Below are 14,547 nucleotides of genomic sequence, written 5' to 3'. Positions count from 1 at the left end.
TTAATATATTTTTAAAGTTTGTTAATGACCTTTAACTTTACATTAAAAGCATTATTTACAGTTATTAAATACATATATTTGCACAGAATGTTTTGTGGCCTGAAATTAAAGTAAGTGTCTGTTTGCAGGACAGCTTCAACGTCAGTCGAGCAAGTAAGAGAAAGAAGTTATCAAAGAGCTTTGCTTCTCAGTGATTGTAGGAAAGACAAAGACAGTGGTAAGTGCACATTTTTTATTTTAGGAGGAATCTATATTAATCAATTTCAGAAGCAGGTGTTTATTTTTTATTTAAATCATTTTAATTACATTTTAAGATGATTAAACAAGGAAAATCAGTATATCAGACGCCATATCACTTGGGATAGAGGAATATAGTGGGTTTTCCAACCAATAATGCACTGCATGGGGTAACTAGTTCAGAAGCAGGTGGGAAGCAGTTATAAATGTAAAACACGTGCACAATAGCATAATGCTGGATTTAGAGATACACTGGGACTAGAATCAAGGGGGTTCCTATAAAAAAGCATTCACTTGAGATTGGAGAGGGGGTTATTTGAAGATTCTTCAGCAGAATTCTTGTTTGGCAGATTATCGTTTAAGAAGTCACATAGTGAAGAACTTGTTTGCTTCAAGGGTGGATGTTTCTGGTCATTTTTTCAGCCAGTTTGTTTTCAGTTTTCCTGGTTTCATGGATTTAATTCCATCATTGTGAAAAGGATGGCGAGTCAGGATTCTAACAGCATGTGGTAATTTACTGCAGTTCCATTCTTAATGATAAGTCAAGTAATCGATTTTTGGTCTTACTCTGGGGTTTGTCAGGATCAAGAGTAGGAAAAAAATATTTCTGAGTGATATGTTCCTTTTTGGCAGGATGGTGCAGGATAATGTTGCTTGAAATCGTGTTCTAGATGCTGCATATTTGGGGTAGAAGAAGAGCATGTGTTAAGAGCTGGCATTCTCTTAATGGCAGTACCAATAGGAATTGATTTTTAATAGGGCACATTTAAGGGTTTGTTAGGAGGCCATAGTCTCTATTGTAGGAAAGCACCCATTTTGGCATGGTTAGCCCCCACTTTTTGCCTGTTATCTGATGTAATTTCTACTGAAAGTGTGCCGGGTTCCTGCTAACCAGGTCCCCGGTGTCAGATCTCTTTCCCCTAAACCTGTACAGTCGTTTCCCCTATTGGCAAAACCTTTAGCACCCTCTGTAAGTCCCTAGTAAGTGGTACCCCTGGTACCTAGTGCCTGTGGTGCTAAGGATGGTCCCTAAGGGCTGTAGAACGAATTGTGCCACCCTAAGGGACCCCTCACCAAGCACATGACAGGCTGCCATTGCAGGCTTGCGTGTCTTGGTGCAATTAAAAGTGAAAACACAACATGGCATATAGCCTGTGTGCCTTGTCCCTTAACACTGCATATCATATATGTGGGGAAATGCCTTCCTTGGCATGGATACCCCCTACCTTTTTGCCTTTTGGTGATGCCAGTTATAATTGAAAGAGTGCTGGGACCCTGTTAACCTGTATTAACCCTGTTCTTTCCCTAAACTGTACCTTTGTTCCCACAATTGGCACATCCCTGGCACACAGATAAGTCCCTTGTAAATGGTACCCCTGGTACCAAGGGCCCTGTGGCCAATGAAGGTCTCTAAGGGCTGCAGCATGTATTATGCCACCCTGGGGACCCCTCACTCAGCACATGCACACTGCCTCACAGCTTGTGTGTGCTGGTGGGGAGAAAATAACTAAGTCAACATGCACTCCCCTCAGAGTGCCATGCCCTCAACCCACTGGCATAGGTAAGTCAGCCCTCTAGCAGGCCTTACAGCCCCAAGGCAGGGTGCACTATACCACAGGTGAGTGCATAGTTGCATGAGCACTATGCCCCTACATTGTCTAAGCCAAACCTTAGACATTGTAAGTGCAGGGTCCATAAAGAGTATATGGTCTGGGAGTCTGTCAATTACGAACTGCACAGTTCCATAATGGCTACACTGAAATCTGGGAAGTTTGTTATCAAACTTCTCAGCACAATAAATGCACACTGATGCCAATGTGGGATCTATTGTAAAATACATCCAGAGGGCATCCTAGAAATGCCCCCTGAATACCAGTCCGACTCCTAGTCCTAGGCTGACCAGTTTCTGCTAGCCTGCCACAGCCAGACGAGTTTCTGGCCACATGGGGTGAGTGCCTTTGTCACTCTGTGGCCAGAAACAAAGCCTGTACTGGGTGGAGGTGTTTCTCACCTCCCCCTCTAGGAACTGTAACACATGGCGGTGAGCCTCAAAGGCTCCTGCCTGTTGTTTCAGCACCCCAGGGCATCCCAGCTAGTGGAGATGCCCACCCCTCCGGACACTGCCCTCACTTTTGGTGGCAAGTCCTTAGGAGATAATGAGAAAAACAAGGAGGAGAATTCCCCTACCAGTCAGGACAGCCCCTCACCTGAGCTTAGGTGACCCCTGTCTTTTTAAAATCCTCCATCTTAGTTTTGGAGGATTCCCCCAGTTGGAATAGGGATGTGTCCCCCTCCTCACCGGGAGGAGGCACAAGGAGGGTGTAGCCACCCTTAAGGACAGAAGCCATTTGCTACTGCCCCCCAGACCTAAACACACCCCTAAATTTAGTATTTAGGGGTGATCCTGAACCCTGGAAATCAGATTCCTGCAACCTGAAGAAAGAAGGACTGCTGACCTGAAAGCCCTGCAGAGATGACGGAGACGACTACTGACTTGGCCCGAGCCCTACCGGCCTGTCTCCAGGCTCAAAGAACCTGCACAGCGACTCATCCAGCGGGACTAGCGACCTCTGAGGAAAGCCCTGCACCTAAAGGACCAAGAACCTCCCAAGAAAAGCGGCACTGTTCAGAAACTGCAACAACTTTGCAAACTTTGAAAACAATTATATTGACACTCTTACTTCCCGCCAGAAGCGTGAGTCTTCACACTCTGCACCCAACGCCCCCGGCTCGAGTCCAGGACAACCAACACCACAGAGAGGACTCCCAGGCAACTCCAACGATGTGGAAACCGAGTCGACCCCCCCCTGCACTCCCCCTCACCACAACTGCCTGGTAACAAGGGAACCCGATGCCTGGATCAACCACTGCACCTGCACCCCCCAGGACCGAGAGGAACCACCTACCAGTGCAAGAGTGACCAGCAGGCAGCCCTCATCCTAGCCCAGTTGGTGGCTGGCCCGAGAAGACTCCCTGTGCCCTGCCTGCATCGCCATAGTGACCCCGGGGTCCCTCCATTGCTTTCAATAGCAAACCCGATGCCTACTCTGCACACTGCACCCAGCCACCCTTGTGCCGCTGAAGGTGTGTTTTGTGAGTTTGTGTGTGTCCCCCCCCCCCCCAGTGCCCTACAAAACCCCCCTGGTCTGTTCCCCAAGGACGCAGGTACTTACCTGCTAGCAGACTGGAACTGTCGCACCCCTGATCTTCATAGGCGCCTTTATATTTTGGGCCCTCCTTTGACCTCTGCACCTGACCGGCCCTGTGTTGCTGGTGCAGTGAATTTGGGGTTGCTTTAAACCCCCAACCATGGGCTGCCTTTGCCCAGGAGACTGACTATGTAAGTGCTTTTCTTACCTGAGAAATCTCACTTACCTCCCCAGGAACTGTTGATTTTTGCATTGTCCACTTTTAAAATAGCTTATTGCCATTTTAACCAAAACTGTGTGTACTACTGTTTTAAATCAAAGTTCCCCACTTACCTGTGTGAAGTACCTAGCATTTTATGTACTTACCTCAAATCTTGAGTTTTGTGGTTCTAAAATAAATTAAGAAAATATATTTTTCTATATAAAACCTATTGGTCTAGAGTTAAGTCTTTGAGTGTGTGTTACTCATTTATTGCGTGTGTTTGTTCAACAAATGCTTAACACTTCCCTCTGATAAGCCTACTGCTTCACCACACTACCACAAAATAGAGCATTAGTATTATCTAATTTTGCCGCTATCAACCTCTAAGGGGAACCCTTGGACTCTGTGCACACTATCTCTCACTTGGAGATAGTATATACAGAGCCAACTTCCTACATTGGTGGATCAGCGGTGGGGTCTAAGACTTTGCATTTGCTGGACTACTCGGCCAATACCTGATCACATGAGTAAATTCCAAAAATTGTCATTAGAAATTGATTTTAGCAATTTGACTATTTTTCTAAATTTTTAAACGTCTTGCTAGGGCCTTGGGTTTAAAAGTTTGTAAAAGTTTGGATTTAAGTTCTAGAATTAGTTTTTAGATTCTTAGAAAGTAATCCCAACTTTTAGAGTGATAATGTCTGGCACAGATGAGATGGTGGTGGAACTCAACCTCACCCCTTACCTGCATCTAGGGATTCAGAGTTAGGGTCTCTCTGTAAGCTAAAAAAAGATAAACACTGGGCCCAACCCTACCAAGATAAAGCTCCAGGAGCTCTTGCAGGTTGGCAGAGTTTACAAGGGACCACTCCTCTGAGTTGGAGGATACTCCTTCAGATAGGGAAATTAGTGAACAGGAGGAAGAACTGCCCCTCCTGTCCTAAATAGGGAAGACCGGGTTCCCAGGACCCTGACTCCAAAAACTATAGTCAGAGAGCCTGCTTCTTCCACAGGGGAGACCAGTGCCTCTGGAAGTATTGAGGATAGCCTCAATGAAGAGGACCTCCTGTTAACCAGGATGGCCACAAGATTGGCTTTGGAGAAGCAGCTCCTAGCCATAGAAAGGGAAAGAAAAGAGATGGGTTTAAGTCCCATCAATGGTGGCAGCAACTTAAGTAAGGTCAGAGAGAATACTGACATCTGAAAAATCCCCAAAGGGATTGAAACTAAATATGAAGAGGGTGATGACATCATCAAGTGGTTGACAGCTTTTGAGAGGGCTTGTGCAACCAGAAAAGTAAGCAGATCTCACTGGGGAGCTCTCCTTTGGGAAATGTTCACTGGAAAGTGTAGGGATAGACTCCTCACGCTCTCTGGTAAAGGTGCAGAATCTTATGACCTCATGAAGGCAACCCTGCTTGAGGGCTTTGGATTCTCAACTGAGGAGTACAGGATTAGGTTGAGGGGGGCTCACAAATCCTCGAGCCAGACCTGGGTTGATTTTGTTGACTTCAGTCAAAACACTAGATGGTTGGATTAATGTCAGTGGTGTAAGTGATTATGATGGGCTGTATAATTTATTTATGAAAGAACATCTGTTAAGTAATTACTTCAATGACAAACTGCATCAACATCTGGTAGACCTAGGTCCAATTTCTTCCCAAGAATTGGGAAAGAAGGCAGACCGCTGGGTCAAGGTCCGGGTGACCAAAATTTCCACAGGGGGTGACCAAAAGAAAGGGGTCACAAAGCCTCCCCAGGGGAAGGGTAGTGAGACATCCAAGGACAAAAGTAAAGAGTCTTTCACAGGGCCCCAAAAACCTCCTCAGGAGACGGGGGCCCAGAGCCTCTTCACAGTCCACAAATGGGTATAAGGGTAAAAACTTTGATCCCAAAAAGGCCTTGTGTCAAAACTGTAGTTAGCATGGACACCAAACTAGAGACAATGCCTGTCCACAGAAAAGTCCCACAACAACTACTACTCCAGTTATTATTGAAATAGCCAGTCTCCAGGTGGGTTCAACAGTGTGCCCAGAGCAAATCAGGGTTCACACTGAAGCTACATTAGTCTCTGAGGGTGGATGGTTTAGCCACACTTGCTGCCTGACTGCCTAACATGCAAAAATACAGGCAGCAGCTCTTGATCATTTGAACTAGAGTAGAAGCCCTGAGGGATACAGGTGCCAGTGTCACAATGGAGACAGACAAACTGGTTTCCCCAGGACAGTACCTGGCTGGACAAACATATCCAGTCACTAATGCTGACAATCAAACTAAAGTCCATCCCATGGCAATGGTAACTTTAGAATGGGGAGGGGTCACTGGCCTGAAACAGGTGGTAGTCTCCTCTGCAATTCCAGTAGAATGTCTGCTGAGGTAGAGCTCAAGACCCATGCAGCCATGCTGGGTATCCCTGCACTGGTGTGTGTCGAGACAAGGGCATAGAGCAGGGCTCAGGGTGAAAAAGAAGTGTTGGAGTCTGGAATAATGGCCCATTCTTCCAAGAGAAAAGGAAAGAAGGCTGGGGAACTAGCGTCTACACAGCAAAATAAACAGAACCTCTCTTCCCAGGACGATGCTCTATCCCCTGAGGGAACTGAGTCCATACAGCTGGAGCCTTATCAGGTTGAGCTCTTGAGCCCAGGGGGACCCTCAATGGAACAGCTGTGTAAGGGACAAAAGAGTTGTCCCTCTCTTGAAGGCCTAACACAACAAACAGCTGAGCAATTAAAAGGAACTCTCAGTGGAACCCACAGGGTCTATTTGGAAGATGGAGTCCTTTACACTGAGGCAAGAGATCTCATACCTGGTGGCACTAGGAGAGTGGTAGTACCTCAGGAGTTTAGGGAGTTCATTCTGACCTTGGCCCATGACATTCCCCTTGCTGGGCATTTGGGACAAACTGAGACTTGGGAGAGATCAGTCAACCATTTCTGTTGGACCAATATGTCACAGAAGGTTAAGGAGTTTTGCACCTCTTGTGTCACCTGTCAAGCCACTGGTAAGACAGGTGGCAATCCATAGGCCCCACTCATTCCACTTCTAGTGGTGGGGGTCCACTTTGAAATAGTGGCAGTGGATATAGTGGGTCTGCTTGAAACTCCCACAGCATCAGGGAACCAATATATCTTGTAGTAGTGGATCATACTACCAGGTACCCTGAGGCAATTCCCCTTAGGTCCACTTCTGCTCCTGCAGTAGCTAAAGCACACTTCGTTTTTTTTTTTTTTACCAGAGTGGGATTTCCTAAGGAGATGGTTTCTGACAGAGTTACCAACTTCATGTCAGCTTACCTGAAACACATGTGGAATTAGTGTGGGGTGACTTATAAGTTTACCACACCATACCATCCAGAAACCAATGGTCTTGTAGAAAGGTTTAACAAGACATTCAAGGGCATGATCATAGGGTTTACCTGAAAAACTCAAAGGGAGATGGGATGTCCTATTGCCATGCCTACTTTTCGCCTACAGAGAGGTGCGACAGAAGGGAGTAGGGTTTCCCCCCTTTAGCTTATGTTTGGCCATTCTGTAAGAGGACCACTGGCACTTGTAAAAGAAGGCTAGAAGAGACCTCTCCATGAGCCTAAACAAGATGTGGTGGACTATGTACTAGGCCTACATTCAAGGATGGCAGAGTACATTGAAAAGGCAAGCAAAAACCTTGAGGCCTGCCAACAACTCCAGAAGTTGTGGTATGACCAAAAGGCTGCTATGATTGAGTTTCAGCCAGGGCAGAAAGTCTGGGTTCTGGACCCTGTGGCTCCCAGGGCACTTCAGGACAAATGGAGTGGCCCTTACCCAGTGCTAGAAAAGAAGAGTCAGGTCACCTAACTGGTGGACCTGGGCACTAGCAGGACCCCCAAGATGGTGATACGTGTTAGCCACCGTAAACTCTATCATGACAGGGCAGATGTAAACATGTTAATGGTTACAGATGAGGACCAGGAAGCAGAGAGTAAATGTAGGAAGTTGGCTCTGTATGTACTATTTCAAAGCAAGAAATAGCATGCACAGTGTCCAAGGGTTCCCCTTAGAGGTAAGATAGTGGCAAAAAGAGATAATTCTAATGCTCTATTTTGTGGTAGTGTGGTCGAGCAGTAGACTTATCAGAGGGTAGTGTTAAGCATTTGTTGTACACACACTCAAAGACAATTCCAGGCCAATAGGTTTTTGTATAGAAAAATATATTTTCTTAGTTTATTTTAAGAACCACAGGTTCAAGATTTACAAACAATACTTTAAATTAAAGGTATTTCACTTAGGAACTTTAGGAACTTTGAATTAGCAAAATAGCATATACAGTTTTCACACAAATGCAATAAGCTATTTTAAAACTGGACACAGTGCAATTTTCAACAGTTCCTGGGGGAGGTAAGTGTTTGTTAGTTTTGCAGGTAAGTAAACCACCTACAGGGTTCAAAGTTGGGTCCAAGGTAGCCCACCGTTGGGGGTTCAGGTCAACCCCAAAGTTACCACACCAGCAGCTCAGGGCCGGTCAGATGCAGCGGTCAAAGTGGTGCCCAAAACGCATAGGCTTCAATGGAGAAGGGGGTGCCCCAGTTCCAGTCTGCCAGAAGGTAAGTACCCGCGTCTTCGGAGGGCAGACCAGGGGGGTTTTGTAGGGCACCGGGGGGGACACAAGTCAGCACAAAAAGTACACCCTCAGTGGCACAGGGGCGGCCGGGTGCAGAGTGCAAACAGGCGTTGGGTTTGCAATGGAGTTCAATGGGAGACCAAGGGGTCTCTTCAGCGATGCAGGCGGGGGGGGGCTCCTCGGGGTAGCCACCACCTGGGCAAGGGAGAGGAGGGCCACCTGGGGGTCGCTCCTGCACTGGAGGTCGGATCCTTCAGGTCCTGGGGGCTGCGGTTGCAGTGTCCTTACCAGGCGTCGGGTCTTTGAAGCAGGCAGTCGCGGTCAGGGGGAGCCTCTGGATTCCCTCTGCAGGCATCGCTGTGGGGATCCAGGGGGGGTCAACTCTGGCTACTCACGGGCTCGCAGTCGCTGGGGAGTCCTCCCTGTAGTGTTTGTTCTCCACAAGTCGAGCCGGGGGCGTCGGGTGCAGAGTGCAAAGTCTCATGCTTCCGGCGGGAAACGTGTGTTCTTTCAAAGTTGCTTCTTTGTTGCAAAGATGCTTCTTTCTTGGAGCAGAGCCGCTGTCCTCGGGAGTTCTTGGTCCTTTTAGATGCAGGGTAGTCCTCTGAGGCTTCAGAGGTCGCTGGACCCTGTGGAACGCGTCGCTGGAGCAGTTCTTTTGAAGTGGGGAGACAGGCCGGTAGAGCTGGGGCCAAAGCAGTTGGTGTCTCAGTCTTCTCTGCAGGTTTTTCAGCTCAGCAGTCCTTCTTCGTCTTCAGGTTGCAGGAATCTGATTTCCTAGGTTCTGGGAAGCCCCTAAATACTGAATTTAGGGGTGTGTTTAGGTCTGGGAGGGTAGTAGCCAATGGCTACTTTCCTTGAGGGTGGCTACACCCTCTTTGTGCCTCCTCCCTGAGGGAAGGGGGGGCACATCCCTAATTCTATTGGGGGAACCCTCCAAAACTAAGATGGAGGATTTCTAAAGGCAGGGGTCATCTCAGCTCAGAGCACCTTAGGGGCTGTCCTGACTGGTGGGTGGCGACTCCTTGTTTTTCTCATTATCTCCCCTGGACTTGCCGCCAAAAGTGGGGGCTGTGTCCAGGGGGCGGGCATCTCCACTAGCTGGAGTGCCCTGGGGAATTGTAACACGAAGCCTGAGCCTTTGAGGCTCACTGCTAGGTGTTACAGTTCCTGCAGGGGGGAGGTGTGAAGCACCTCCACCCAGAGCAGGCTTTTGTTTCTGTCCTCAGAGAGCACAAAGGCCCTCACCACATGGGGTCAGAAACTCGTCTCTCAGCAGCAGGCTGGCACAGACCAGTCAGTCCTGCACTGAACAATTGGGTAAAATACAGGGGGCATCTCTAAGATGCCCTCTGTGTGCATTTTTTTTTATAAATCCAACACTGGCATCAGTGTGGGTTTATTATTCTGAGAAGTTTGATACCAAACTTCCCAGTATTCAGTGTAGCCATTATGGAGCTGTGGAGTTTGTTTTTGACAGACTCCCAGACCATATACTCTTATGGCTACCCTGTACTTACAATGTCTACGGTTTTGCTTAGACACTGTAGGGGCATAGTGCTTATGCACCTATGCCCTCATCTGTGGTATAGTGCACCCTGCCTTAGGGCTGTAAGGCCTGCTAGAGGGGTGACTTACCTATGCCACAGGCAGTGTGAGGTTGGCATGGCACCCTGAGGGGAGTGCCATGTCGACTTAGTCATTTTCTCCCCACCAGCACACACAAGCTGGCAAGCAGTGTTTCTGTGCTGAGTGAGGGGTCCCTAGGGTGGCATAATACATGCTGCAGCCCTTAGAGACCTCCCCTGGCATCAGGGCCCTGGGTGCCAGGGTTGTGCCAATTGTGGAAACAATGGTACATTTTAGGTGAGAGAACACTGGTGCTGGGGCCTGGTTAGCAGGGTCCCAGCACACTTCACAGTCAAGTCAGCATCAGTATCAGGCAAAAAGTGGGGGGTAACTGCAACAGGGAGCCATTTCCTTACAGTGAACCTCTCCCTGATCCCCTCTCCACTGACCCCAAGTATAGCTCAGTAGATGGAGTGATCTATTCAGACACCCTCTCTGGCCAACAGCAAGCTGACTGTAGGAAGGTCCTCCAGCAGTTTCCTGAGCTCTTTTCCGTGACCCCTGGTCAAACACACCTGTGTAGCCATGATGTGGACACTGGAGACAGTATGCCTGTTAAGAATAAAATATTCAGACAGTCTGACCAAGTCAAAGAAAGCATCAAGGTGGAAGTCCACAAGATGCTGGAGTGAGGAGTGATTGAGCTAGCCCAGTGGTCTTGGTCCCCAAACCTCACTCCAAAGATGGAAAGAAAGAGATGAGCTTTCTTGCAACTTTTAAAGACCTCACTCTTCCCGCCGGAAGCGTGGAACTTCACCCTTTGCTCCCAACGCCCCCGGCTCGAGCTCCAGAGAACCAACAATACAGGGAGGACTCCCAGGCGACTTTGACCTCGTGAGTATGCGTGCGTTGTTGTGGGGGTCCAGGGGAGTAATCTCGGGCTACTCACATTTTACAATAAATCCCGCACTGGCATCAGTGTGCATTTATTGTGCTGAGAGGTTTGATACCAAACTTCCCAGATTTCATTGTAGCCATTATGGAACTATGTTTGACAAACTCCCAGAGCCTATACTTAGAGGCCTTCCCTGACATCAGGACCCTTGGTACCAGGGGTACCATTTACAAGGGACTTATTTGGGTGCAGGGTTGTGCCAATTGTGGAAGCAAAGGTATAGTTTAGGGAAAAAAGACTGGTGCTGGGGACTGGTTAGCAGGGTCCCAGCACACTTTCAATCATAACTGGCATCAGCAAAAGGCAAAAAGTCAGGGGGTAACCATGCCAAGGAGGCATTTCCTTACACTTGGTACTTCTGTCCAAGGAGATGTTGTGCAGGTGACACCAGGTTTTCAATCACTAAAGTGATACTGGTACCCGTGCCCCTGTAGGCCTTAGCCTCAACACCATTTATTAAGATTGACTGCCTGTACTTATCTATTTTAAGGCGACACGCAGCCAATGTGGCAAGGCAAGGCCAATTCCACTAGGTGTGACAAACTGTCTTGGGACTTTCTACCCCAGTTTCTATTATGGTCCCAAAAGTGAACCCAACTACACCTTTAGTTTGACTATTGCCTGTAGTCCCACCACTACTGCTAGGGTTACTAGAGTCTGATGTCTTAGTGGTGGTAGGCTCAGGTGCTTTACCTGTGCAGGAGCTATCCCCTGGCCAATGGCCTTTATTTCTACACACATAGCACCAAGGATTTTTCTGATTGTGTGAAGAGTTTGAAGAAAATGAAGAAGTTTTATCTCCACCCCCAGAGGAGTGTTTTGGACCTGATCTTTACTTTTATCCCCATGCTTGTCCTGAGATTGTTCACCATCTTTCCTTTTGCCATCCTTGTCACCCCCTGTATGAGCTTTTCTGCTCACCCTTGTTCTGACCCAATTGTCTGCCTTCTTTCCCAATTCTTGGGGAGAGATCAGATTTTAGTCCACAAGATACTGATGTAACAAGTCAGACACAATTATTTAAGATATGCTCTCTGAGTCAAGTTTTATTTAGGCTTTCATAATCAGTCACCTTACTGCCATGTAACCAACCTTCTAGGGCCTTCACAGTACAGTCCACATAGTCTGTCGAGTCCTGTGATGACTCCTTTCTGGTCTCTCTGAACTTAAGTCTGTACTGTTCAATGGTTAAACCCAGACCATCCAAGAGTAAATTTTTAAGAACCTGGTATCTATCTGCATCATCCTTTCTAACAATAAGAAGTCTGCCTCTACCTTTGCCACAGAAGGATAACCAAAGGATAGCAGCCCACTGTATATGAGGGACCCTCTGAACTTTACAGGCCCTCTCAAGTGCAGCAAACCACTTGATGATGTCATCACCATCCTTGTAAGGAGGGACAACTTTCTGCAGATTCCTAGAATCAAATGAAGGTTATCTCACATTTGTATTTCCAAAACTGCTGCTGCCACCATGGGGAACTAACCCCAAACCCTGTCTCTCTTTCTCCACAGCCAGGGATTCCCTGTCTAAGGCCAACTTCTGCTGCATTAGCTTCAGTCTGGCCTCCTCTAACCTCAGCTTTCTGAGTTCCCTATCTAGGGACTGGTCCTCAGGGTTAGAATTATGTGTAGCCTCTGAAACAGAGGTAAGATGAGTGTGCAGAGGCAGACCTATCTCTAACAGGGGCCCCTCTAGTGACCTGGCCTCTAGGGGTGAAGGGAGCCCTACTTGTGTGTGAACCCTTACCACTACCAATTATACTAGGGGGCTTGTTGTCAGATAGGTCTGTGGAAGGACCCTCCCCTGGATTGCCATCTTGCTCCTCTGAGCTTTCCTGGTTGGAGTTATCCTCTACCTCTTCCTTAGTGCTGATTCCCTGGTCATCCTGGAGGTGGAGATTAAGAGGTACTCCTAGTTTGGGTTTTTCCCAACCCTTAAATTTATTTCAATGCAGAGCCCCTTCAAGCTTTTATAGTTTAAGTTGTCATAAGTAGTCTTGACAGCTCTATGGGTGGCTTCTACCGAAGACCTATTGAAAGAAAAAAGTTTAGGAAAGTGAGTAAAAAGTTAGTAGAATAACAGAGCTAACGTTTTAGAGAAAAGAAGAAAACTCTTCAGAACTTTGTAAAAACTTTTGCAAAGTTTAAAGAACTTTTAAGAAAGTTAGAAAATTGTTTTTAGGTATATATTATATATGCTCGAAGTATTGGAGCGAGCTTTTCTTGTGAAAAGCACAGGTAACAAAGTGGTAAAGTAATTGCAAGTACTTATCCCGCCGCTGCACCATTAATGTAGGAGGCTGGCCTGGTTTGTAGTGGGTACCTTTGCTACTTACACCTTATACCAGGTCCAGTTATCCCTTATTAGTGAAGTAGTAGTGTTCTAGCAGCTTAGGCTGATAGAGGTAGCTATAGAAGAACAGCTTAGGCTGAACTAGGAGACCTGCAAAGCTCATGCAATACCACTTATAGTTACTCAATACTTATACACAAGTAAAGACAATACTCAGTGTTACCAAAAATAAAGGTATTTATTTGGGTGACACAGTACCAAAAATATCTTAGAGACAATACTCCTTCTGGAGGTAAGTATTATACACAATATATACACTAGACACCAAAATTAGACAAGTAAATAGTAATAGAACAATTCAAACAGTAGGAGATGCTATAGAATGCAATGGGAGAAAATAGGTCTAGGGGGCAACATAAACCATATACTAAAAAAGTGGAATGTGAATCACAAATTCCCCCCTAGACAAGTGTAGTGTGTGCAAAATCGCTGGGAGAGTAAGAATACAGTAAAGGTACGTAAATTACCCCACCCCAGAAAAGCAGGAATTAAGTACTGCAAGTTTCCTTAGGACACACTACACCTTGTTTTGGGGATTTTTCAGCAGCCAACCAAGTCTGCAAACAACAACTGCTGGATTATTTGACCTGAAGACCTGCAAAGGAAGGGAACTAAGTCCAGAAGTCGAAAGAAGTTCCAGGAAGGACAGGAGCCCCTGCCAACCAAGAAGAGGGTGCAAAAGAAGAGTCCCCGTTTAGTCAAAGACTGCAGAAATGCACCCTAGGAAGATGCCAGCGGATTCCTGCGTGATGTAAAAGATGTCCCACGGCGTGAAGGTCATTGCAGATGTGAGTTCATGTTGGAAGTCACCAACAAGTCTTGGCTATGCCAAAAATGCGTTTTTCATCAAAATGGCACTGGATGGACCCAGGTGGTACCTGGGAGCCTCAAATCTGTGTGAGGAGGAAGAGGGGGCGCTCAGCACTTCAGAGACCCTCAGGATGCCAGCCAGCACCCCCAGAAGCTGCAGGATCTGGGTTCAAAGGAGGTACAAAATGCGATTGATGCAGCACAACAAAAGAAGGTCCCACGCCACCGGATAACAACTGAGCGAGTTGAGCTAGCAGGATGGAGTGCTGGGGACCTGGGCCAGGCTGTGTACAAAGGAATTTTGCAAAGAGTGCACAGAGGCCTCAGGAGGTGAAGAAGACAAAGTACACAGGGGTACCCTCGTTCTCTGGGAAGGCAAAGTCATACCTCCTACAAATTGCGTCGGCAGGACCTCAGGACAGGCCATCTCAATGGTGTCCACCATCTGTGTCCTTAGGAGCACGCTCGTCGCTGTGAGAGGAGTCCCAGGGTACCGGTCGTCATCTTGGAAAGTGCCTGCTTGGAGCAGGGAAGTGACTCCATCACTCCGTGGGAGATTTCTTCAGTTCTTCTGGTGCAGGATGAAGACAGGGAGTCCCCAGAGCATGCACACCATGGAAACTGTTGCAGTTGCTGACTTGGAGCTGAGGTTGCTGAAGAAAAGTGTCTCTTG

General features: G+C 47.3%; 1 protein-coding gene across 5 annotated transcripts in view; it reads left to right on the top strand.

Annotated features, from left to right (window-relative positions):
• KMT2E (lysine methyltransferase 2E (inactive)) overlaps nt 1-14,547 on the top strand; it is a 1,466,695-nt gene that overhangs the window by 1,400,569 nt on the left and 51,579 nt on the right. For 4 of the 5 annotated variants that reach the window (XM_069229869.1, XM_069229870.1, XM_069229867.1 and 1 more), the window contains one exon: nt 129-217. In XM_069229869.1, the coding sequence (XP_069085970.1) occupies nt 129-217 (89 nt within the window). The remainder of the gene's footprint in view (nt 1-128; nt 218-14,547) is intronic. The other variant, XR_011202375.1, reaches the window with a different exon arrangement.

The sequence above is a fragment of the Pleurodeles waltl genome, chromosome 4_1 (genome assembly GCF_031143425.1).
Source record: "Pleurodeles waltl isolate 20211129_DDA chromosome 4_1, aPleWal1.hap1.20221129, whole genome shotgun sequence".
NCBI classification, from domain to species: Eukaryota; Metazoa; Chordata; class Amphibia; order Caudata; family Salamandridae; genus Pleurodeles; species Pleurodeles waltl.
This window is presented reverse-complemented; position numbering and strand designations above follow the sequence as displayed.